At 35.7% G+C, this 27,734-nt stretch overlaps 1 protein-coding gene across 2 annotated transcripts in view; it reads right to left on the bottom strand.

The window, feature by feature from the left end:
* The window catches only part of UNC13C (unc-13 homolog C), a 578,086-nt gene that overhangs the window by 277,646 nt on the left and 272,706 nt on the right, over window positions 1-27,734 (bottom strand). For both annotated transcript variants that reach the window (XM_053595673.1, XM_053595672.1), the window contains one exon: window positions 7,132-7,288. In XM_053595673.1, the coding sequence (XP_053451648.1) occupies window positions 7,132-7,288 (157 nt within the window). The remainder of the gene's footprint in view (window positions 1-7,131; window positions 7,289-27,734) is intronic.

Below are 27,734 nucleotides of genomic sequence, written 5' to 3'. Positions count from 1 at the left end.
ATGGATATCAACAGAAATGTCACAAAATTATAAAATACTACTACAATAATGGTTGCTTCTTCCTGACACAAGGTCCTGACCTCCCTTTTCTTAAGAGTATTTTCTTCAGAAAGCTTCTAATTGCAAGTTCTTTCTCTCCCCTTGAAATGTAAATCTTTTAAAAAGACTCTTGCCGGTTTTATAATCCAAGAAAGATCTCTGAAAGATTTGGAAGCTTTCCCTTTGAAATGTTATCATCAGGAAGAGAGTATCCCCATATCTCAGCCTTCCTGTGGATTCAGGAGCCTATTGATGTTAATAGGCATCAATTAACACAGATTAGCCTAGTCACATGAAAGAAAGCACAAACTCAGAATAACTCAGAGTGTTGGACACACCCTGTTGGTCAACCTTCCTCCAACATCCTCTTATACTCTCCCTCTGATTTATTCCAGCCCTTAGAAGCCCTCCTTCCTTTCCTTTCCAAGGAGTTGAGTTCCAACTAAGCTCCAACCTCTCTCCCCTATTGCAGTAGCCTTGAATCAAGTCATCCTTGCCTATTTAAATTTGCTGGGTGCAATTTTTGCTTTTATATCACATATGAAACATAAGAGATATTTTCTCAAATTTATTAAAACTCATGAAAATAAATGTGGCTATGTGAAAGTAAAGCAACCCTTTCTAAAATATCAATGGAACGTATTTTAGCAACTCTGCTTGATAAAGTATTGAATTATTTTGCTTTTCTTTCCGTAAAAAAAAAAAACAAACTTCAGAATTCTTTTTATGTGAAGAACTGGGCAAAGAATCGGCAGCCAAAAATTATAGAAAAAAAGGATTACAGAGGTTTGTCAGGCAATTCATTAAAGAAAATATCATGAGGGTTTTTCTAATTCCTGGATTTTATAATGTTTATGCTGTTTTTCATAAATAAATATTAATTTTATACAGAATTTTCTATTAACTTTTTTTTTTATTCTTCTTAAATCACCTGTTCCTAGCTTTGTGCTCTTGAAAAGATAGTGTGTCACTGACAACAGAGGCAGCCTCCAGTTTTCACCTTCCTGGTTGTAGGAAAGCTAACAGTTCACTGTACTATTTTGAGAATTATTATGCAGGATTCCTCCTCCAGTTCTTCAGATAAGACTGTAGACTGTGTTAAATCCCTTTCTACTTAAAATTGCCAGGAGGTCTTCCATCACTGTGAATGCTGTCTCTTACACAATATCCTCTCTCGCCCTCTGCAATATTTCCTCCACAGAGTCATCTTCCTAATGCAGAAATTCTAGCAGATTGTACCCTATGCCTTAAGAATGAAGCTCAAACATCATAGCACTAAAGGCTCTTAACATCTGATTATCAACCCAATAACTCCAGCCTCCTCTTATACATTCATCTTTTATTCTTCCTGCCCTACTCAGTAGGTAGACTATTTTACACATATTTTGTGAACTTATTTTGCATCTTCTTATCATTTTTACTCAAGTACCTTCCTAGGCTTTTCATAGTTTTTCTACTAATTTTGAGCTTTGAAAATACGATTTATCCCTAAAAGTCCTATTCTTTTGTCAGCTTCCATGAGTCCCCAAAGAGTATCAATCATTTTGTCCCCCACACCACCTCAAAGCATTTATAAGATTAAACTTCTTTGGCACTTTCCACCTTTTGAGAGCAATGTATTGTTATTTTACACATGTTTATTTGATTATTCCATTAGAACATGACCTTCAGAAAGTAAAGGGTAACATTTATTTTCAGTCCTTCCATTACCTGTTGTAGTAGCTGACATGAAGTAACGTATAAATATGTATTGAATGCAAAAATAGACAAATAAAAGAAGATATTTAATGGTAAAAAAGATATATATTAGCATATTTTGTTTTGCCTAGGACTGGCTATGCCAAAGAGGGTATGTATGCTCAGAAAACAGGCAAATCAAAACAGTTACAAAATAGCAATTTTACTAGTAATTCATTTGATATTTGTGTCAAAGAAAAAACTTATTAAATAGGTTTCTTAAAAACTTCTTCAAAATTAAAATATTGACTTCTACCTCATGGAGTTTTCATCCTTTCCAACCCTGATCCATCCATAAGTGTCTTTTACATACATAGAGATATTTTATCCAATAAAATTATTGGGTCTTAACTCCAGACAATATTTGCACTCAATGATGCAACTGGCAAACTGGCTCTCTGAAAGCAGAAAGCCTTGATGGTTAGCGTTTGCCAATTTCTATGATGCAAATACTTTCAACATATGCTCTTTCAAAGATGGCTGTGTTTAACAACCTGCTTGAAATATTCCTGCAAATTTAGCAATCAGTCCTCACGAGCAGGTACAAGCCAGCTGTAGCATGTCAATGTTTTACAATCAATTTCCAACAGTCAACTCCCACAGCTACACCTTGGACCTGCGACTTCCCCTTTGGAATGTGAATTGAAGGATGAACCTCTGTCTCTTTCTGTCTTTGTCTTTTTTTCTTCCTCCCTCTTCGTTTCAATCATACTTGTCACGGTGCCATCTATTAAAACCTAGACCCCACGGCAAATCACTTCAACTTTTCTCTTTACAGCCTTGTTACTGCATAAATTCCCTTCTATTGCCTTTTTTTCCTGCTAAATTTCAGCGTCAGAATGCTGACAAATCCAGGGAAGAACTCACAACCCCATGAATTATTGTGATAACAAATCTATAATGCCCAACATCACATAATACCAGCTTTAGTAGAAATTCTTTTTACATGGCACAGAATTTCTCTTTGTGTTCCCCCTGGGGGCTAATCCAAATCCATACCACCTTCCTCCCCTCAAGCTTAGTGTACTCTTGAGGACTCTTAACACTATTTCTTCAAATTTCTGAACAGATCTTGTCCCCTCTCATTCGAAAGAAGCAGTTCTCAACCTGTGGGTCGTGACCCCTTTGTAACAATGAAAATACATCCTGCATATCAGATATTTACATTATGATTCATAACAGTAGCAAAATTACCGTTATGAAGTAGCAACAAAAATGATGTTATGGTTGGGGGTCACCACAACATGAGGAACTGTATTAAAGGGTCGCGGTATTAGGAGGCATTAGGAAGGTTGAGAACCAGTGTCCTAAAAGTCAGTCTCTTTCTCTGTCCTCTTGACTACACTTCCTTCTTGCTCCTCTGGAATATTGCTCTATCACTTATTCTTCCATCTAATACATCTGCAAACATGCTCTTGTAGTTATCTCCTTTTCTAACATTATAAAAATTTACCTTACTAAGTAAAAAAAAAAATTCCTGCCCAACTAGGGAGTAAAAACGTAATCTTTCTACATGGAAAAAATCTTACTCTTGTCCAATCTCTCCTTTTTCCTTCTCATTCAAGTTCCTTAAAAGAATAATCTTTCCTTGCCCACTTTCACCCTTTTCCAGATTTTTATTATAAAATTAATACAAATTAGAAAAATTTTGAAGTTTAGACTAAAGATGAATATGAAATAGAATCAACAAAATATCAGCTGTAATCCTATCAGGTGACTGTATCCTCAGCATTTTAGCAAATTTTATTTTCTTCTTTTATTTATTTTATTGCTAAACCTGTGTGTATGTGTGTGTTTTCAATGTTGGAATTAGATTGTATTTAGAGTTTTGTAACATTCTTTTTCATTTATCATCACAACATAGTCATTGTTCAATTACGAGCTCACTAGAAAAACTTGTTTTTTAATGATTGTATGATATTTTAGTGACTAAAGGAACCCTAATTTATACAACTGTCCATCTATGGCAGCCGTTCTCAACCTGTGAGTGGAGACCCCTTTGTAACAATGAAAATACATCCTGCATGTCAGATATTTACATTGCGATTCATAACAGTAGCAAAATTACAGTTATGAAGTAGCAACGAAAATAATTTTATTGTTGGGGGTCACCATAACATGAGGAACTGTATTAAAGGGTCGCGGCATTAGGAAGGTTGAGAACCACTGATCTATGGCATTCACTAAATGACCCCATGAAATCACACTCTGACCTCAACTGTTTCACAGGGCAATGACCTTCCACCTATCAAATGCAATGGGCTCATTTCTTTCCTCACCTTACTTGAACTCTCTATGATAAGCGACAACGTTGTGCACTACCCTTCCAAAAATTGTTTACCTTGCCTTTTATAATATCCCATTTTCATTACCATTTTTATCCAATTTCTCTAACCATTTTCCTCACCAAATTTTGCTTATACCTCCTCTCTACATCCAAGACTTCTGGGTTGTTTTTTTTTTTACTTTATTTTTAAGCAATTTTCATTCACACCATAATTTCAAACAACATTTATACATTAAAAAATCTACATTTATAAGTTATGTTTCTTTTTTTCCTTAAATATTTGTCTGTTTTACAATTCTCCTTGGTAGGAAAATCTTTTTCCACTAGATCATATTTGGAGGACTCAAAACGTCCGGGTGACACATCTTCAAGAAGGATAAAGAAAGTACCATATAATATCTCTAGGTCCCAAGTGACAGCGGTCCCGTGAATCAAAACTCAGGGCCCCAAAGTGGACATGGGAGACATTATAATTAAATATGTTTAACTTAGTAAATAGCATTATTTTCAGCAGTTAGAGAAAAATATCGTCAAGTCCATATACAAATAGCCAATTTATTAAGATGTACCTTAAAGAAATATTTCTTTTTTCTACACTCTACATTAAGTTATATGATTTATAAAATACAATTTTTCATAACCATGTTGCCACTAAAACACTGAAATGTATTGAAATCAATCTGTTTTCTCTTCTTTGGGTCAACATGAAGTAAAGGAGTATGCTATCTAATTTTCCTCCAGATAGCTTTTATGGTGGATATTAATCATATAAACAATCTTCTTTCTTGGAAGTTTCATAAGGTTGGCTTATTCTCCACAATATTCTATACAGGCAGAATATTAGAAACAAAACAATTTTATAACACAAAATTCTTTATGTTACAAGTAAATCCCAAGACAATGAGTGCTGTTACTAAGATGAGGTTTTTAGGAACAAAACAGTTCTGTGATCTGGTAGCTGGTCATAACAGTATTTGTTGAGGTATCTAGGGGACGTTCTTCGCTCCCAGTCTCTATAGGAGTCAATGAGGCTAACAGCTGCTGGAGATATACTGGCTTATCCAGGCGTCCTCAAACTTTTTACACAGGGGGCCAGGCCAGTTCACTGTCCCTCAGATTGTTGAGGGCTGGACTATAGTTTAAAAAAAAAAAAAACTATGAACAAATTCCTGTGGACACTGCACATATCTTATTTTGAAGTAAAAAAACAAAACGGAACAAATACAACCACACCGCCTCATGTGGCACGGGCTGCAGTTTGAGGACCCCTGCGTAAGCAGTGCAGGAGAGACAAAATCCTCACACCTTACAGAAGGAGGGCACTTTTAACTTTTATAAACTAGCTGGGCATCTTTTCTCTCATTTGATGTTCATCTTAAATTAAGAAAAATGTTAGAACACAATTGCCATCCTTATTGAACAGGTTGAGAAATTGTGGTGTGGATGAGTGAATTAATTTCCTAAATGTGAATAAAAACTTAACCTCCATGACTCCCCACCCAAAGAGTGTTCTCTTTTGCCAGTATTTTACTTGGTTTGTCATTACGTAGAAATTACTTGTTCCTTTGATTCATTCAAACTCACCTCACACACCACACATGCATTCTTCCTTTTAGAACAAAAGGACAGAAAAAAGAATAAACCCAGCGGTACATTCCCCCAGCCTGGGCTTTCATCTACTGTGTCTCAATTGTTCCTACTCTATGACATGCCCCCCAATTTTATTTCTAACAACATACTCAATAATAAAAATCTATTCAGTAAATGAAATTGGAAGTATAGAAGACACAGAACTCTATTGTCACGAATCACTTTCTTACAATAGATCTTAGTTCCTCCCCATGACGAAGAAAAGGAGAATAAAAATATTTATCTGGCGTGGTGCCTGTACCTCAGCAGCTAGGGCACCAGCCACATACACTGGAGCTGGGTTCGAATCCAGCCCGGGCCTGCCAAACCACAATGACAACTACAACGAAAAAATAGCCGGGCATTGTGGGTGGAGACTATAGTCCCTGGGCTACTTGGGAGGCTGAGGCAAGAGAATCACCAAAGCCCAAGAGTTGGAGGTTACTGTGAGCTGTGATGTTACTGCACTCTACTGAGGGCAACAAAGTAAGATTCTGTCTCAAAAACAAAACAAAACAAACAAACCAAAAAAAAAAAAAAAAAAAAACAATTATCTGACCGAGTTATGAATAGCAATGCTTCCTCCTCAGCTGCCATGGTCAGAAACCTGGGACTCTTCTCAGACCATGTTCTCCTCCCCTCACTGCTTATGTCCCCAAAGGCATCAAGCACTATTGAATTTATGTCCTGAAAAGCTCTGCAATTGTCCTTCCTTCTCCATCCACACTAATTCTATGTTAGTTTTGACTCTTACCACTTCACTGAGATTACTCTTAATCCATATCCTCTTTGCGGTCTTGCCAATTTCAATTTTATCATACTTGTAGAGAATGGATTCCAGGGAGAGGTGCAACGCAAAATCCCTGAGGCTCTCTAAGAGTTCTTACATTTCTACTTTCAATGTGCTCTTGATCCCTTTAATTACTTCAGATGGGCAGCCTAATTAGGTAAAGGTTGTTCTTTTAGGCTCTTTACCTACTATTTTTTGCATAGAGATGTGCTGTAATCTATCAGTATGGATAGAAACCAACAGGAAGTGTCAATGAAGCTTAATAGGCACCAGAGAAGGCAGCCAAGCTCGCACTTACCAGAAAACTATCTAAAAAATGGTGACTCTGAAATTGTGAACCTCAAATTTGCATACATAGAAAACTGCCTATAAAATCTCAGCATTCTCTTATCAAATAGATGCTTTTCCCCCACTGGAAAAGGTCACTCCAGTAGGGAGATTCAATCTTACAAAGATTCCTATTGACATTCGGTTATTTCACTGAAAACAATACAAATAAATTTTGAGATGTAGCCTATTACACTAAGAGATATGCCCCCAACATGTACCTTCTGCAATAAGATACTGAAAATATCTGAAGTCCAAAGCCTCTTGGAATGTAACTTCCATAAACTGCGATGAATTTTAAAGTTTACAAAATGATACTTACACCAAAGTTGGTCGCGGCAAACCGATCTGAAGCAGACACCTGTACATTTGTCGAAACTGTGGTATGAGCATAGAAAGCGTTTATATTAGCCAGCAAGGTGCTCATGACAGCGGGGACACCAGGGCACATGTATTTAGAAGACAGACATGAAAAGTGCCTGCAACACAAAAATCAAAAAGTGCTTTTAAAACAGAAACTAATTCACATAACAACATTGCTTTTTAACATCAGTAATTAAGTAATTCCTCAACTCCATCTACAAAAAGGAGGAAAATGCTCCTAATCTCTAATTGAATGAAAAAAACAGCAATTTCAGCTATTGGAAAATTTCACATTCATAAATGTGAAGTGGCTTAATTAGGTTGTAATTTGCCACAAGAATGTGTATAACCCCTTTCAAGTGTGTGAATGTTGCTGTGGGCGCACATATCAAAAGTGCAATTTCCAGCGGAACTTAGCACTATAAGAAAGCAATGGCACAGGAGTCTCCCTCTCCTCAAAACCTGACTCCACTTATTTTAGTTCCTGAAATGCCTGATTCCAAGCAATATTTTTTTTGCATTTGTATTCTTCTTGCATTGATGTTGTACCAAGAAACCCTCTGCTTGTTACGCATTTATTGAACAAGTCAACTAACATCTGACTTGAGTCCAGTTTGTGTGCTTTTTATTTTCAGGAAAGAATACCTTCCTTGAGCAATTCTATTTTCTAAGTGCTTGTTATAGATAGGGTTTAATTAGGCAAACAGATGAATAGTGAGGACAGATTGAGTTATATCAGCTTTATGCTTAAAGACCATTTCTTTTAAAACTTGAACAAGAGTATCATTTAGAGCCATCAGAAGCATCAAGCATTCAATTCTGTAACTTCTTTCAAGGAAACCTGCTTCATTTAAACTATAACAAAAGACTCGAAAATTGAAAGCACAGCTTATGATAAAAGTGAAAGATAAAATATTCACGGAAAAAGAAATTTTCCGTATATAATCGGATCCTATTTGGTTTTCTTAGTGATATATCCTCCTCCTAACCATTTCTGAATTTTGTATTACTGAACACAAACACAGAATACAATACATAAGTGCCCTGAGTATCATCCCCCCCCACAAAAAAAATGAATGGAAGTCCTGATATTTGTGATTTGTCTTAGATTTCAACCAGGCTAGCTTGCTGCCTAACCTGTCATGATACTGGCCAAAAAAGTAGGTTAAAACTTTTGATGATAATGAATAATAATGTAATAATTTATGCCATGAGAGTTCTATAATTTGTGTAACTTAACCCTAGAATTAGATTATTAGTCATGGTTTCCTTAGACTCAATAATACATAGTTTGAATTTATTATATACTAAATTGATTATAATTAATTAACATCTATTTAGAATTTCAAAATGATAGAAAGGTATTAAAATCGATATTAAAAAATACCCTAGTGATATGCCAGAACATTTTTTCCTCAACAGTTCACAGGTAATTAGATTTATTAGACTCAAATCACGGGTCAAAATTGTGGAACATATAGTGCCTAAATATAATGGTGTGGGAGATTACAAAAGAGAACATATTTATCAAGCCAGGGAAAGAGACACAGAATCATCATAAGCAATTGTCAAGATAAACAGTTAAGAAATTCAAAGCCTAGGGATTTATTACTCTGAGCCTGCATTGTCAATTTAAAGGGAGACTGGAAGTCATCACATGGAATAATTTTGTTCTTGGTTTTAAAAAAGATTAGTGTCCTCCTTCTTCAGCCATGTTACTCAGGCTTTATTTCTTTTAGCTGCCATTCTGTGATTTTTCGTGACTGATTAAGGTGGCAGCAACAGCTCAGCTTACTTCAAGCATAAATAATAGAGGGAAATGGGAATAACCCACTTAAGCCCTTCACAGTGTGACTCCTTTAAGTGAAATGAAAAGACTTATGTTGAAAGTGACAATTATTTTCTGAATATAATCTTAAAAGTAGAGTCAACAAAAGCAAAAATAGATAAATAAAATTGTATCAAACTAAAAAGGTCTTGCACAGAAAAGGAAACAATCAACAGAGTAAATAACAACCTACAGAATGAGGAAATTACTTAAAAACCAGACTTCTTATAAGGGATGAATATCTAAAATATATAAGAAATTCAAAAAACTCAATAGCAAGAAAACAAATAACCACATTAAAAAATGGGGAAAACCTAAACACATATGTCCCATAAAAGACACAGTGACCAATGGACGTATGAAAAATGGTCAACATTACTAATCATCTAGGAAACGCAAATTAAAACCATAATAAGATGGGGGTGGGACACAATTATAAGAGAGACTCTACCTAACAAATGCAAAAAGGGACAAAAAAAAAAAAAACAGTGGTATGTGGATACCATGGAATACAATTCAACCATTGAAAAAGATGGAGACTTTACATCTTTTGTATTAATGTGGATGGAGTTAAAACACATTCTTCTCAATAAAGCATCATAAGGATGGAGAAGCAAGACTCCAGTGTATTCAGTACTAGTATGAAGCCTGTAGAGGATCTAATACACATCTACATAAGAGAAAAACTCAAATCAATTCAAGGTGGGGGGTCGGGGAACAAGGGAGCAGGGAGAGGGGAGGGCAATAAAAAATGTGACATATGTGCATGATAGAATACCTATTTGTTCATAAAAATGAAGAAAATCCTGCCATTTGTGACAACATATATGAACCTAGAAGACATTATGTTAAGTGAAATGAACCAGGCACAGAAAGACAAATATCACAAGATCTTACTCATGTGTAGAACCTCAAGAAGCTGAACACATAGAAGTAGAGTAGAATGGTGGTTATTAGAGGCTGGGGCAGTTGAGGGTGGGGTGGGGGGGGTGGTTGGAGACATGCTAGTCAAAGGAAAAAAAAATGTCATTTAGATAGGAAGAAAAAGCCCAAAAGATAGTCACCATGTGACTATAGATAATGGCATTGTTTTAAGAAATTCTTAAGAAATGCTAGATGAGTGGTTGTTAAATGTTCTTACCACAAAAATGATAACTATGTGAGATTATCTGCATATTTATTGGCTAGATTTAGTAATTCCACAAGGTACATATGCTTTAAAATATCACCCTATAAATGACAAATATGTACAATGATATCAAAAGATTCAGAAAAAGCATTCAGTAAGATTCAGGATCCCTTCATGATAAAAAAAAAAAAACCCTTTAAAAATAGGCATAGAAGGAATATACCTCAAAATAATAAAAGCTGTATATGGAAAAGCTGTAGCTGATTTCACCCTATACAGAGAAAAGTTGAAAGCATTTCCCTTAGAACTGGAAAAAAGTAATGATGCCCATTCTCATTGCTCATACTCAACTTCATACCAGAAGTACTAACCTGCAATTCCACTACTAGGTATTTACTCACATAAATCAGGCAAGAGAAAACAAATAAAGGACATTCAAATTGGAAAAGAAGAAGTTACATCATTTATCTATCATGAGTTAATGTTTATGAGTGCAAGAGGTGCAAGTCCTATTTCAGTCTTTTACATGCAGATAACCACTACTCCCAACACCATTTATTGACGAGGGATTTTTTCCCCGATGTATGCTGTTGTTTATTGTTTGTAAGGCTGCTTTCATCTCTAGATTCCCTGCCCTATACCACAGGTCTATGTCTCTATTTTATGCCAATACCATGCTGTTTTGAACACTACTACTAGCCTTGTAGTATAGAATGAAGTGTAGAAAAGTGATGCCTCCAGATTTGTTCTTATTTTTGTAGAATTGCATTCACTATTTGGGGTTCTTTCTGATTCCATATGAAGCATAGAAGTATACCATAAAAATTCTAGAAAAAAGTATAGAAAAAGCTCTTACAGATATTGGCCTAAGAAAAGGATTTATGAAAAAGACCCCAAAGGCAATCACAGTAGCAACAAAAATAAACAAGTGGAACGTGATCAAGTTAAAAAGTTTCCACACAGCCAAGGTCACAATCAAGAAAGCATAGAGACAGCCTACAGAAAGGAAGAAGATATTTGATACTATACATCCAGCAAAGTGCTAATAACCAGAATCTACGAAGAACTCAAGCGAATCAGAAAGGGAAGATCACACAACACCATTAAAACTGTGCAAGAGACATGAACAGAAACTCTTCTTATGATGACAGACTAATAGCCAAGAATCACATGCAAAAATGCTCATTGTCTCTAATCATCAGAGAAATACACATCAAAACCACACTGAGATATCACCTATCCTGAGTGAGAATGACTCACATCATAAAGTCCCAAAGCAGCAGTTGCTGGCCTGGATGTGGGGACAAAGGAACATATATACTATTGGTGGGGCTGCAAACTAGTACAACTTATATGGAAAGTAGTATGGAGTTTCCTCAGAAAACTAAAAGTAGACTTACCATGGGATCCTGCGATTACACTACTAGGTATTTACCCACAAGAAAAAAAGACATTTTATCATAAAGGCACTTGTACTTAAATGTTTATAGCAGCACAATTCGCAATCACAAAAACATGGAAACAACCCAAGTGCCCTCCAATACATGAATAGATTAATAAATCGTGGTAAATATATATCATGGAATATTATTCAGCCATCAAATGATGGAGATTTTTTAATAATCTTTTATAACAACCTGGATGGAAGTGGAGAACATTTTCCTAAGTGAAGTATTACAAGAATGGAAAAACAAACATCACATGTGCAAAGTACTAAATTGGAACTAGTAGTTTAACACCTACATGCTCACAGGAGAGAAAAAACTCAATACAATTCAAGTAGGGAGAGGGGAAAAAAGAGTTGGGTAAATTCCTACCTAATGGATACATTGTGTGGGTCTATAGCATACTTCTTAGGTGAAAGACAAAACTACAAGTCAGACTTCACCTTACAAAAGCAAACTATGTAACCTAATTATATGTACCCCTATAATGATCTGAAATGAAAAAAAAAAGAAATTTTGGATGCCATTGAAAATATAACAAAAAATTAGAAGTTAAAATGTCTTTGTTCATTTATAATACTATCTTATACCTAAACTATACTCAAGACTCATCCTTCATAAATGAATTCAGTAAAGTGTCAGGATAAAAAGTCAATGTACAGAAATCAGTAGTATTTCTATACACCAATTATGATTGGTGGGATTATGATCTGGGAACCAATTCAAGAGCATAATCCCATTTATGATAGCTACAAAATAGTTAAATACCTCAGAACATATTTAACCAAAGTGGTGAAAGATCTCTACAAGGAAAACTGCAAAACACTGAAGAAAAAAATCCTAGATGACAGAAACAAATAAAAAACATCCTCTGCTTATGAATCGGAAGAATCAATACTGTTAAAATGACCATCCTGCCCAAAGCAATCTGCAGGTTCAAAGCAATTCCTATTACAATAACAATATCATTGTTTACACAATTAGAAAAAACAATAGCAAAATTCATACAGAACCAAAAAACTACCAAACAGCCAAAGTAATCCTAACTATTAAATAAAAAGAACAGAGCTGGAGGGATCACATTACTTTACTTCCAATTATACACAACTACAATAACCAAAAGAGCATTGTACTGGTATAAAAATAGAAAATAGATCAATGAAACAGTATCAAGAACCCAGAAATAAAGCTTCATACCTAGAACTACCAAATTATCTTCAACAAAACAGACCAAAAACATACCCTGAGGAAAGGATACCCTATTTAATAAAAAGTGCTAGAAAAATTGGATAGCCATATACAGAAAAATGAAACTGGATTCTTACCTCTCATCATGTAAAAAAATTAACTCAAGGTGGATTAAAGACTTAAATTTAAGACCTAAAACTATAAAAATTCTAAAAGAAAGCTTAGAAAAAATTCTGTTGGACTTTGGCCTGAGCAAAGAATGTCTAAGACCTCAAAAGCAAGTGCAACAAAAACAAAAATAAACCAATAGGCCTTAATAAAACTAAAAAGCTTCTACACATCAAAAGAAATAATCAACAGAGTAAATAGACAGCTCACAGAATGGTAGAAAATATTTGCGACCTATACAGGTGACAAAGGGTTAATCCAGAATCTACAAGGAACTCAAACAACTGAATAAGAAAAAAACAAATAAGCCCCATTAAAAAGTGAGCAAAGGACATGAACACATATTTTTCAAAATAAGACGTACAAATAGCCAATAAACACATTAAAAATTCTTAATATAACTAGACATTGAAGAAATGCAAATGAAAACTATAATGAGATACCATCTTACTCCAGTTAGAACAGCCATTATTAAAAATCAAAGAACAATCGATGTTGACACTAATACAGAGAAAAAGGAATGCTTATATGCTGTTTAAGTAAAATGTCAATTAGTACAACCTCTCTGGAAAATAACATGGGGATTCCTCAAAACAAAAACAAAAAAACAAAAAAGGAAAATAATATACCACATGCAATCCAGGAATTTTCCTATTGGGTACATACTCAAAAGAAAAGAAATCATTATATCAGAAAGATACCTGCACTTGTTTATGACAGCACTTGCTATTCACAACAGCAAAGAGACAGAACCAACATAAGCATCCATCAACAGAGGACTGCATAAAGAAAGTGTGCTATATATACACCATGGAATACTACTCAACCATAAAAAAGAATGAAATCATGACCTTTTCAGCAATGTGGATGAAATTGGAGGCCATTGTCTTCAGTGAAATAACTTAGGAACAGAAATTCAAGCACTGCCTGGTTTCACCTATAAGTGGGAGATAAATAAGTTCACACAGGCTCAGAGAGTGGAATGATAGATTCTGAAAACTTGGAAAGTTGGCAGGGTGGTGGGAGAGTGGTACGAGATGTACATTAACTGGCAAAGGTTAGAAAAAGGCCCAGACTCTGCCACTCTGTAATATAACCATGCAACAAATTTGCACATAGGCCCCAGAAATCAATAGAAATTGAAATAAGAATTTAATAACTTTTTTTTTTTTTTTTGAGATAGTCTCACTATGTTGCCCTCGGTAGAGTGCTATGGCATCACAGATCACAGAAACCTCAAACTCTGGCTCAAGCAATTCTCTTGCCTCAGACTCCCGAATACCTGGGACTACAGGCACCTGCCACAATGCCTGGCTATTTTTTTGGTTGCAGTTGTCATTGTTGTTTAGCAGGCCCAAGTGGTCTGGAACTCACCAGCCTCGGCGTATGTGGCCAGTGCCCTACTGACTGAGCTATGGGCGCCGAGCCTGTATACTTATCATTAAGGCTAAAAATTATTTATAGGAATTTTAGAAAATCAGTAAAGTCACACATGTTAATGCTTTAGACTTTTCTTTAAAAAGAACTTCACTTTATAGCCAAATAGTAATTACAATACTTTCCTTTATTAAAATTGACTAGAGGTATTATTAAAATTGATTCTAGGTGTTCTCTACTGTTTAACCTTTAATCTGCTTTTTTTTTTATATTAAGCCAAGTGACTACAGTATGCACATGTCCTATATTCCTGGCACCTGTTTTAGGGGTAAGAATCTAGAGTTGATTAAAACATAGCCCTGGGCGGCGCCTGTGGCTCAGTGAGTAGGGCGCCGGCCCCATATGCCGAGGGTGGCGGGTTCGGACCCAGCCCTGGCCAAACTGCAACAGAAAAATAGCCGGGCGTTGTGGCAGGTGCCTGTAGTCCCAGCTGCTCGGGAGGCTGAGGCAAGAGAATCGCGTAAGCCCAAGAGTTAGAGGTTGCTGTGAGCCGTGTGACGCCACGCACTCTACCCGAGGGTGGTACAGTGAGACTCTGTCTCTACAAAAAAAAAAACACAAAAACATAGCCCTAATATTAAAATGCTTATTCCTAATGAAGAGGCACACATATTAATACTAATTTTGTCATATAGCAGAAGGTGCTATTATAGAATTAGCTAAAATGCTTAAGGGAGCCTTAGGATATGGGAGTGAGGCTGGATAGCCTCCCTCTCTCTTCAATGTTGTGTCTGACTTGTGTACATACCTCTTATTTCTCGAATGTGTTTCATTTATGCTTTCTCATCCTCATATCCAGCTCAGGTGCAGAGCAGTACTTTCTTGTACATAGGAATTGATCAATAAACATTTCTTAATGAAAACAAATTAAATCAATATGAACCGAGGGTATTTACATATAATTAGTATAGGATAAGTGCGTGGTTGCATTGAGGATGACAATTTTTCAAAGTGTTTGATTACTTTATGAAAATTGGGTTATAATTGCACAGCAGTGAATGCTGTAAGGGCAATGGCTACATCAAAGGCTACTTGTATTCTACTTATAATTGGTATGCTAAGAGCAGTATTTTAAATTTTCCAGAACATTAGGCAAATATTCATCTTAGAGAAATGACAAATATTTTACTTTCTAATTGAAATTTAACTGAGGTGATCTCTGGGGTGTGATAGATGCTAGCTAGCTGCACATGATCTAGCTTCCCAGGAAAAGTCCCCCCACCCCACCCCCTAAACCAAACAGAATGAAAAATCACAGTAGCACTGGAAATTAGGGTTATCAGTCAAAGATTTCCTAGTATCTGGGAGGAACTTTCCCTAAATTTAGAGCAACTGGCTCAATTGAGGAATATTCAGTAACTGACTAAACTCCTAAAACATTAACCTGATAAGACAGAAACAGGAGGCTATCTGTGGAATCTATCCACCCTCCACCATGCATCAGAGACTCAGGCCTAGGCTACTTACTGCCCGGCAAGGCTAATCAATCACTCCCTGTTTCATAGTAACGGCTCTCCAAGGCAGTGAAGCTGGTTTTTTCCCCCACACCATATCACTTTATATCCATTAAAGAGCATGCAACTCCCAAGACTGTAATGCTGCCTGTGCAGTAGAGAACAGGCAATGGGATGTAAAGCTACTTAGAAGAAAGGGCTAGAAGAGCAATGTATACCCTGGGGAGTATATAGAACCTTTTATGTTTTGCTTTTAGCAATATCAAAGTTACAGGTTGTTTACACTGCTTAAGAAAATAACAGGCTTAAAGAATGGGCCAATAGGATCAGGTAAAGATTTTCTCCCAGTCTAAAAGAGAGCTGCATTTGAATAGAATGACAAGGCAAAACGTGGAAAAATTTTAGGGGGTTTTCACTTTAACATCTGCAGGTGGATGCTGACAACATGGAGGGGGTCAGCAAGTACGGATTTAAAGGAACCCTGTGAGTTACCAAAACAAGCAGGGTACAAATGTCTTTGTACATTATTATTTCAACACTCATATGTGTACATCTGTGCACATCACACACACATGCTTATGTGTATGTGTCTACATGTGAAAATGAAAATGACCCAAACCCCAATAGGACATATTACTAATTAAATGCTCATAGTGTCATCTCTGGTCTTAGCTACCGAATTTTGTTATTAAAAAAAGTACACCATATTTTTTAAATGTACTATTACACGTTTGTGAATTACAAAGTTTGCTAATTCACATTTTGTCCTATATTTAACAGTCTCTCTGTAACTCTAAGTACTAGTAAGAAAGATAACTCAACTTTTAAAATTTATTATTTGATTAAATAAAAAATTCTTTATACACATTAAAAAAATACTTCATAGCCTTTTAAAGGAAAATGCAAACCTGTCTAACTTACAATAATACTTTAAAATACTTTGTGGAAGAAGTCAAACAACAAATGTCCACAAAATAATTTTTTCTTTCCAAATTTATCATAGACTTTAGTAATTTCTGCTTAAGAAGTATATGCCCCACAATATAATAAAATTACTATTAAATAGATGTCAGTTTGATTTCACTGGGTATATCAGGAATTTTACAAATATTAACTGAAATATTTTGATGTACAAATTCCTGAGGCAAAATACAGGAATGAGAATGGTGAACATGTCTAAAATCTGATAGTGTCAAATAGAGGGACCCACCCAAATAGAACCAACTTGCCCAAATCGAATGTCCCACCCAGGAAAGAGGGAATGTGCCCACCCCCCACCCTTCCTACCCCTTAAACCCCCATCCACCTTAACTCACATGCTGACTTCCTTCTTGAGCTCAGCTCACCTCCACCCAGGTGGAAATAAAGGCCAACATTGCCCACACAGAACCTGGACTTTATTTCCTTTCGTTTCACGTTTTGGAGTAATCTTTTATTTTTTGGTCTTCCTAAAATGAAGTACCTCTTTAAAAAAGTCAAAAAGTGCTGTTGTAATCTCTCAAAATGTTTAATAGTCTTCCCCAAAGACACAATTAAAAACAATAGATTAATAATGTTAAAATCACCAGATTTCGCTTTTCCAAGTAAATGGAGTTAACGTCAAAATAATTTAACAAATGGGATTTCAGTTCTAGGGAAAAGTTAGAGTAGCAAACTCCAAAATGATGGTGCTTATTGTAAATAATAAAACATGATACTGGCATAAAAACAGACACACAGACTGATGGAACAGAACAGAGAGCCCAGAAAAATAATCCATGAATTTACAGCCTAATGACTGTTAACAACTGTCACAATACCAATGGGGAAAGGATGCATTCATTAACAAATGGTGTTAAGAAAACTAGATTCTTCTGCACATACGAAGAATAAAATTTAACCTTTCCTTACACCGCATAAAAAATTAACTTAAAATTAATTAAAAATTTGACAGTAAGACTCCAAACTATGAAACCTTTCAAGCTAGAAGAGGATTGTCACCGACTTTTAATCTCCTAAAACAAAATAACTTTCAACCCAGGATACTGCACCAAACTAACTGAGTTTCATTTATGATGGAGAAATTAAATACTTTAATGACATTCACATGTTGAAGAAATTTTGCCATAACTAAACCAGCTCTCCAGGATATTCTCAGACCTATCCTCCATAAAGACCAGCATAATCCTCCACCACAAAAGTAAATGCACCCAGAAAATTTTGATCAAATTCCAACTTCCACAGTTGCAAAAGGATTAAAAATGTCCACTGGACTCTCGAAAGGCTTATCAATATTCTCAATTAATGTGAATGGTTTAAATTGTCCTCTAAAGAGGCACAGGTTGGCTGACTGGATCCAAAAACTCAAGCCAGATATCTGCCGCATACAAGAATCTTATCTTACATTAAAAGACAAATGTAGACTCAAGGTGAAGGGATGGTCATCTATACTCCAGGCAAATGGAAAGCAGAAAAAAAGCAGGCGTTGAAATCCTAATCGCAGATGCAATAGGCTTTAAACCAACCAAAATAAGGAAGGATAAGGATGGACACCTCATATTTGTTAAAGGTAATATTCAATGTGATGAGATGTCAATTATTAATATTTATGCACCCAACCAAGTGTACCTCAATTTATAAGAGAAACTCTAACAGACATGAGCAACTTGATTTCCTCTACTTCCATAGTAGTTGGAGATTTTAACACCCCTTTAGCAGTGCTGGATAGATCCTCCAAAAAAAAGCTAAGCAAAGAAATTTTAGATTTAAACTCAACCATTCAACATCTGGACTTAACAGACATCTACAGAACATTTCATTCCAACAAAACTGAATATACATTCTTCTCATCAGCCCACAGAACATACTCCAAAATCGACCACAACCTAGGCCAAAAATCTAACCTCAGCAAATTAAAAAAAATAGAAATTATTCCTTGCGTCTCCTCAGACCATCATGGAATAAAAGTTGAACTCAATAACAATAGAAATCTGCATACCCATACAAAAACATGGAAGCTAAATAACCTTATGCTGAAGGATAGATGGGTTATAGATGAGATTAAGAAGGAAATCAGTAAATTTTTGGAACAAAACAACAATGAAGACACAAATTATCAGAACCTCTGGGATACTGCAAAGGCAGTCCTAAGAGGGAAATTTATAGCACTGCAAGCTTTCCTCAAGAAAACAGAAAGAGAGGAAGTTAATAACTTAATGGGACATCTCAAGCAAATGGAGAAGGAAGAACATTCCAATCCCAAGCCCAGCAGAAGAAAAGAAATAACCAAAATCAGAGCAGAATTAAATGAAATTGAAAACAAAAGAATTATACAACAGATCAATAAATCCAAAAGCTGGTTTTTTGAAAAGATCAATAAAATAGATAAACCTTTGGTCAACCTAACCAGGAAAAAATGAGTAAAATCTCTAATTTCATCAATCAGAAATGGTAAAGATGAAATAACAACAGACCCCTCAGAAATTCAAAAAATCCTTAACAAATATTACAAGAAACTTCACTCTCAGAAATATGAAAATCTGAAAGAAATCGACCAATACCTGGAAGTACGCCACCTACCAAGACTTAGCCAGAACGAAGTGGAAATGTTGAACAGGCCTATATCAACTTCTGAAATAGTATCAAATATACAAAATCTCCCTAAAAAGAAAAACTCAGGACCAGATGGCTTTACGTCAGAATTCTACTAAGTCTTTAAAGAAAAACTAGTACTTATATTACTAAACCTCTTCCAAAATATAGAAAAAGAAGGAATATTACCCAACACATTCTAATAAGTAAACATCACCTTGATCCTTAAACTAGGGAAAGACCCAACAAGAAAAGAAAATTATACACCAATATCACTAATGAATATTGACGCAAAAATACTCAATAAGATCCTAAAAAACAGAATCCAACAACACATCAAAAAAATTATACACCATGACCAACTGGGATTTATCCCAGGGTGTCAAGGCTGGTTCAATATACGTAAATCTATAAATGTAATTCAGCACATAAACAAACTCAAAAACAAAGACCATATGATTCCCTCAATTGATGCAGAAAAAGCTTTTGATAATATCCAGCATCCCTTCATGATCAGAACACTTAAGAAAATTGGTATAGAAGGGACATTTCTTAAACTCATAGAGGCCATCTACAGCAAACCCACAGCCAATATCATACTGAATGGAGTTAAATTGAAATCATTTCCACTTAGAACAGGAACCAGGCAAGGTTGCCCATTGTCTCCATTGCTCTTTAACATTGTAATGGAAGTTTTAGCCATTGCAATTAGGGAAGAAAAGGCGATCAAGGGTATCCACATAGGGTCAGAAGAAATCAAACTTTCACTCTTCACTGATGACATGATCGTATATCTGGAAATCACTAGGGATTCTACTACAAAACTTTTAGAAGTGATCAAGGAATACAGCAATGTCTCAGGCTACAAAATCAACACCCATAAATCTGTAGCCTTTATATATACCAACAATAACCAAGCCAAAAAAACAGTCAAGGACTCTATTCCTTTCACAGTAGTGCCAAAGAAGATGAAATATTTGGGAGTATACCTAACAAAGGACACGAAAGATCTCTACAAAGAGAACTATGAAACTTTAAGAAAAGAAATAGCTGAAGATGTTAACAAATGGAAAAACATACCATGCTCATGGCTGGGAAGAATCAACATTGTTAAAATGTCTATACTACCCAAAGCAATATATAATTTTAATGCAATTCCTATCAAAGCTCCATTGTCATATTTTAAAGATCTTGAAAAAACAATACTTCGTTTTATATGGAATCAGAAAAAACCTTGAATAGCCAAAACATTACTCAGAAATAAAAATAAAGCAGGAGGAATTACACTACCAGACGAGAGACTGAACTATAAATCGATAGTGATCAAAACAGCATGGTACTGGCACAAAAACAGAGAAGTAGATGTGTGGAACAGAATAGAGAACCAAGAGATGAATCCAGCTACTTACCATTATTTGATCTTTGACAAGCCAATTAAAAACATTCAGTGGGGAAAAGATTTCCTATTTAAAAAATGGTGCTGGGTGAACTGGCTGGCGATGTGTAAAAGACTGAAACTGGACCTACACCTTTCACCATTAACTAAGATAGACTCTCACTGGATTAAAGATTTAAACTTAGGACATGAAACTATAAAAATACTTGAAGAAAGTGCAGGGAAAACTCTTGAAGGTATTGGCCTGGGTGAATATTTTATGAGGAGGACTCCCCAGGCAATTGAAGCAGTATCAAAAATACATTACTGGGACCTGATCAAACTAAAGAGCTTCTGCACAGCCAAGAACACAGTAAGTAAAGCAAGGAGACAGCCCTCAGAATGGGAGAAAATATTTGTAGGTTATACCTCCAATAAAGGTTTAATAACCAGAATCCACAGAGAACTCAAAAGTATTAGCAAGAAAAGAACAAGTGATCCCATCTCAGGCTGGGCAAGAGACTTGAAGAGACACTTCTCTAAAGAAGACAGATGCACAATCTACAAACACATGAAAAAAAGCTCATCATCCTTAATCATCAGAGAAATGCAAATCAAAACTACTTTGAGATATCACCTAACCTCAATAAGAGTAGCCCACATAACAAAATCCCAAAACCAGAGATGCTGGCGTGGATGTGAAGAAAAGGGCACACTTCTACATTGCTGGTGGAAATGCACACTAATACGTCCTTTCTGGAAGTATGTTTGGAGAATACTTAGAGATCTAAAAATAGACCTGCCATTCGATCCTATAATTCCCTTACTAGGTATATACCCAGAAGACCAAAAATCACAATATAACAAAGACATCTGTACCAGAATGTTTTTTGCGGCCCAATTCATAATTGCTAAGTCATGGAAGAAGCCCAAGTGACCATCAACCCACAAATGGACTAGCAAATTGTGGTACATGTATACCATGGAATATTATGCAGCCTTAAAGAAAGATGAAGACTTTACCTCTTTCATGTTTACATGGATGTAGCTGGAACATATTCTTCTTAGCAAAGTATCTCAGGAATGGAAGAAAAAGTATCCAATGTACTCAGCCCTACTATGAAGCTAAATTATAGCTTTCACATGAAGGCTATAACCCAACTATAGCACAAGACTATGAGGAAAGGGCCAAGGAAGGGGAAGGGAGGGGGGAGGTTAGGGGGGAAGAAGAGTAATAGGTGGAGCCACACATGCAGTGCATCTTAGAATGGGTACAGGCGAAACTTACTAAAGGCAGAATACAAATGTCTACATACAATAACTAAGAAAATGCCATGAAGGATACGTTGAACAGTTTGATAAGAATATTTCATATTGTATATGAAACCAGAACATTGTACCCCTTTATTGCACTAATGTACACAGCTATGATTTAACAATAAAAATAAATAAAAACAAAATAAAATGTCATGGGGAGAAAATAGAGATGCTGGAAAGAAAAAAAGAAAACCTAAGGAGACAGAATACCTATAAGCTATACATTTAATATTTAAAGCATGAGTAATTAAGTGAAACAATTCAATACCAAGAAAAGAAATAGTGTAATTAAAAAAATAGGTGAAGGATTTGAATAGACATATCTCCATAAAAGACATGGAATTGACCAAAAAGTTTATAAAAAAAAAGGTAGACATCAATAATCATCAGGGAAATGTAAATTAAAACCATGGTATCATCTCACTCCCATTAGAATGGCTATGATCAAAAATAAGAAAAGATAAGTGATGGTGAAGAGACGGAGAGCAGAGAAGCTTATATGCTATAGGTGCAAATGCAAGTTCATATAGCTGCTGTGTAAAACAGTATGGAGGTTCATCGTGACATCAAAACAGAACTACCATACAATTCCTCAAACTCACTACTGGCTATATATCCAAAGGAATTGAAATCAGTATGGCAAAGAGATAGCTGCATCCCCATTTCACTATAGCACTATTCACAATAGCCAAGACATGGAAGCAATGAAAATGTCATCAACAGACGGATGGATGAAGAAAATGTGATATGTATATATACAATGGAATAGTATTCCACCCTAAATATAAAGGAAATTCCACCATTTGTGGAATGGCCGAACCTAGAGAGAATGATGCTAAGTAAAATAAGCCAGGCATAGAAAGATATATACCATATGATCTCAATCATAAGTGGAACATAAAAAGTGAAAGTCGTAGAAATATTGAGCAGAATGGTGGTTACTGGGGTCTGGAATGTATGGTGGGGCAGGTTGGGAGATACTGGTCCAAGGATGAAAAATTCAGTTAGATAGGAGGGATGCTTTCAAGAGGATCTATCATACAGCATGGTGATTATATTTACGACATATCATATTCCTGAAAAATGCTAAGAGAGTAGAAGTTAAGTGTTCTCACTGCAAAAATGATAAGTAAACAAAGTAATGTATATGTTCATTAGCTAGATTTAGTCATTCCATAATTATCTACTTATCTCAAAACATCCTGTTGTACGTAATAAATATATACCATTTTATCTGTCAATTAAAAAATAAAATAAATTGTGAATAATGAGATAGTTAAGGGCATGTTTTACCAGGTCATTAACCATTAATTCTCAAAATATTGTTGGCCTAATATTGAGAAGGCCTGTGTGTCTCAAAGAACACGTCTGGATTCATTTCACTTGCTATTGTTTTATAAGTATCATGATGAAAAAAATAAATAAAATAATCATCTAATTCCCATGCCATTTCACAGACAATTGTTCATAATCACACTTGTGTGTTTTAAGAAATGGAAATATCTTTGAATCAAGAGAGTTAAAAAATCAATTTTTTTTTGGGGCGGTGCCTGTGGCTCAAAAGCTAGTGCCAGCCCTGTATACGGGAGGTGGCGGGTTCAAATCCGGCCCTGGCCAAAAACTGCAAAAAAAAAAAATCAATGATTTTTTAACGGACAGAAGAGCAACTTGACTGTAAAGAAGTACCAAAAGGAGAAATGATTATGATTCCTATTTAAATTCTTGGAAGAGATTTCAGAGAAACAACGCAGGATGAAAGGAAAGACTGTCTGCATTCCTGATGCTGGAAACTTACACACTCAAACAATATTTAATACATTTGCTCCTCCCAGATTTAGATCAGCATGTATTTCAACAGTAAGGAAATATTTTATTTACTCTTATCACTAAAGAGGGATTTACACATTTATGGATCACTTCTTAGGCCAAAAGAATCATGACTTTTCATAAATGCTATGAATGGCTAGAGCCCCATTATGAATATTTTGGGTCCAAGAGTGGTGGTGCAGGACAGGAAGGTAATAAAAGGCACTCAATTTTTGGCATTTTTGTTATACAGCCTAAACAAACTAAGATACTAAATTAAGCCTAAACAAACTAAGATAATAAATTAACCTCCTGGACTGTGGGCTTCATGAGAGCCTTGGCTTCTTGTTTGCTGCTGTATCCTCTGTGCCTAGAAAAGTTCCTGGCACATGATAGGCATTCAGTAAATATTTCTAAATGAATGAGTGATTCAATCCAGGAGTAGCTACCCTAGAAAGCAGGCTCATAGTTTAGCAGCTAAAATAGACTAGTGGCTGTAAAGTAAATTCCATCCACAGAACCCTGGTTTAAATATGGATTAAATTAAGATGGCCAGTGCCAAAGTACAGGTTGTGTGTTATGCACATCAAGGTAAAAAATACTAACCTAATGCTTTTCTCTCATTTATTATAATGGAGGCAAAACCGTAGTCTAACTAATGGAATCTCAGATTTTGTGAGACACCTTGGCCTTCACTTTATAGTACATGACCAATTAAACACTCAGTTAAAATGTGTTTGCTTGGTTGAAATCACCTCCAGAGAATGATTTAATCCTTGCTGCCCGGAGTGATAGTCCCTAGATATTTTCAGCAGTGAACAGACAGGTGGTCAGGACATTATCAGGAACATATGTTTGTATAAATAAACAAAAAGCATCAAGAAACTCCAAAATTGTCATGATGGAAACGTTTTTTGTCTCACCTATGAAGCGAAATATACAGAACAGTATACTTTCAAAAAGGGAAGAGACTCTCATTCTTAGTGTCATAAACTAGAAAACTGCTTTTATTTTATGGAGGGTCACATTTTCCATATAGGAGCAAAGTCTTCAGATCCTTGATCAATTACTTGTCCCAGTCAGAAAATTATAATCCTTTTCTTTCTCACAAATGCTTCCAGAACAGAGGATACATTTTTATATAACAGATAGGGCTAATAAATTGTGCCCTCACAGAAACTATTTTGTGGTGAAGAGAGAGTGCATTTGCAGTAAACAGGAAGGGCCTGGGAGGCCTGGGAAGCTCAGTCTCAACATCTAGGTTATTTACCAGCAAAATAGAGTCAGTCTCTTTTTTACGATGAGAAATACAAAATACACAAGAGAAAATTTTTCTAATATGCTACTAGACTCTCTGACTTAATACATTCTTCTCCTTATTTATTTCTTCTCCAAATCTATCTTCAAAGAAAGGAGATGTGCTTAAAAGCCAAGGAATCACTACTAAAAAAAGGAAGATTATGAAATTACCTAGGAGTTTGGATAAGCCTGAAGGATCTTTGAACTACAAAAGTAACTGCAATTTGACTTCTGTTTCTCATCAAGTAATATCTAGGAAAGTTCATAGAATTAAGCAATTTTGTTCTTTCCCAAACTTGTAAGTATCCTTACTACACAGACAGGACATCGTTTCTCCCTGGAAACTTAGTTCTCCTATTTGTGTTTTTAAGAATTGAGGAAGTAGGGCGGCGCCTGTGGTTCAGTCGGTAAGGCGCCGGCCCCATATACCGAGGGTGGCGGGTTCAAACCCGGCCCCAGCTGAACTGCAACCAAAAAATAGCTGGGCGTTGTGGCGGGCGCCTGTAGTCCCAGCTACTCGGGAGGCTGAGGCAAGAGAATCACTTAAGCCCAGGAGTTGGAGGTTGCTGTGAGCTGTGTGAGGCCATGGCACTCTACCGAGGGCCATAAAGTGAGACTCTGTCTCTACAAAAAAAAAAAAAAAAAAAAAAAGAATTGAGGAAGTAATTCTGAGATAAGCTTAAAATGTTCAGTTCCATGGTTTTGTTGGTTGGTAGTTTTTCAGGGTATTTTTTATTATTGTTATTGCTTGAAGCAAGGTTTCAAAACAATACTTATTTACTATTCAACCAGTTAAAATTTGATAAATGTGAAGACAGATTTATTTGTAAACTTTTTTTACCCTCATTGTATAAGCCATTGGTGAAAAATGGGTTGAGACTGAAGACACAGGTCAATTCCAAAATTATTGTTTTGAAGGTATGATCAAAACTATCTCTGAAAGTTATCTTTTGACCCCTAACTAAAATATAGTATTCTGAAACTCTCTCAAATTATTAGAAATGATCGATCTCATATAGTGCGTTCTAAAATGCTTATTCAACAAAAGTGGTGACAGATACATGGATGATATGTACACACCACCTTAATTAAGCTTTCATTACTACTTTGCTTGGAAAACTGTTTGGAAACTGAAAACCTCTAACATCTAAAACTACATCAGGAGGAACTGAAAATACTTCTAACTTTGATAAATAACTCCCTCCTCTGATTCATTCGATTACAAATACGTCTTGAGCTTCTACCCTGAATCAAGAACTTCTTATAAAGCAGTAATGAAAATAGGACTGCTGTCTTCATAATTTCAATTTAGAAATCCTTGAATAGAATTCAAATGGACCTCTAAGCTGCTCCATTCCCTTATCTCTTCTAAACATAATTATGGACTATAATTATATTAACATATTGCTATAAAATGGGCACATGTCTATTTCTATATAAAAGCAATTAATTCCTAACAATTAATGTATACCAATAAATAGTCAATGAAGAGATTACATCTATGTTGGTAGTAACTTCTTTTTAGGATTTATCAGATTGTCAAACAACAGCAATTTATTTTTTTCTTCTGACAAGGTAATGGCAAAATTTGTATGGTCAAAGCAAATATTGCACCAGTTCATTAGGCAAGAATGTTTTCATACAAGGTTATGGCAATAGGAAAGAGAGACCAGTAATGATATTTCAAAAGGACAGATGAAGAATTTACTTGTTTTCTAAAGCAAATGCTAAGGAAAGGAGAGGAGCTTCTGAGGTTAAGCCGCTGCAAAGTGAGAGGGAGGTCAGGGGCCTAGAGGGAGAAAGAAACCTGTCTAAAATTTTGTCAAGCTAAGAGAAATGTTAAGCCCATCTTGATCAGTACTCAATGCTAAAATAAACGTGCAATAAATTAAACTAGTAATATCAAAGCAAATGTATAACCATAGATGTTGCACAAAAACAAGGCATTCTTTTCTTTTTTTCTTTCTTGAGACAGAATCTCACTCTGCCACCCTGGGTAGAGTGCCCAGGCACCACAGCTCACAGCAACCTCAAACTCTAGGGAAGGGAGGCAGGTGGTTCAATAGAGGGCGGATTAATGGTGGCACCACACCTATGGAGCATATTACAAGGGTACAAGTTAAATCTATCAAGTATTGAACACAAATGTCTTAACAATGTGATTAAGTAAATGAGGTGAAAGCTATGTTAATTAGTAGGATGTAAACACTCCAATTTGTATAAATAATCAACACACTGAATCCCACAAAGGCATAAATGTATTCATGATCTATGTATATATGACTTAATAATAATAATAAAAAAAAAAAACTCTTGGGCTCAAGTGATCCTTTCGCCTCAGGCTCTAAAGTAGTTGGGACTACAGGCGCTGCCACAATGCCTGGCTACTTTTTCTATTTTCGGTAGAGACCGGGGTCTCACTCTTGTTCAGGCCAGTCTCAGATTTCTTGAGCTCAAGCAATTCACTGGCCTCTGCCTCCCAGAGTGCTGTGATCACAGGCATGAGCCACTGGGCCGGCCAAAAACAACACAGTGTTTCTATCTAG

This window comes from Nycticebus coucang, chromosome 6, assembly GCF_027406575.1.
Source record: "Nycticebus coucang isolate mNycCou1 chromosome 6, mNycCou1.pri, whole genome shotgun sequence".
Lineage (NCBI taxonomy): Eukaryota > Metazoa > Chordata > Mammalia > Primates > Lorisidae > Nycticebus > Nycticebus coucang.
The sequence above is the reverse complement of the archived record's forward strand: the minus strand, read 5'-3'. Positions and strand labels throughout refer to the sequence as shown.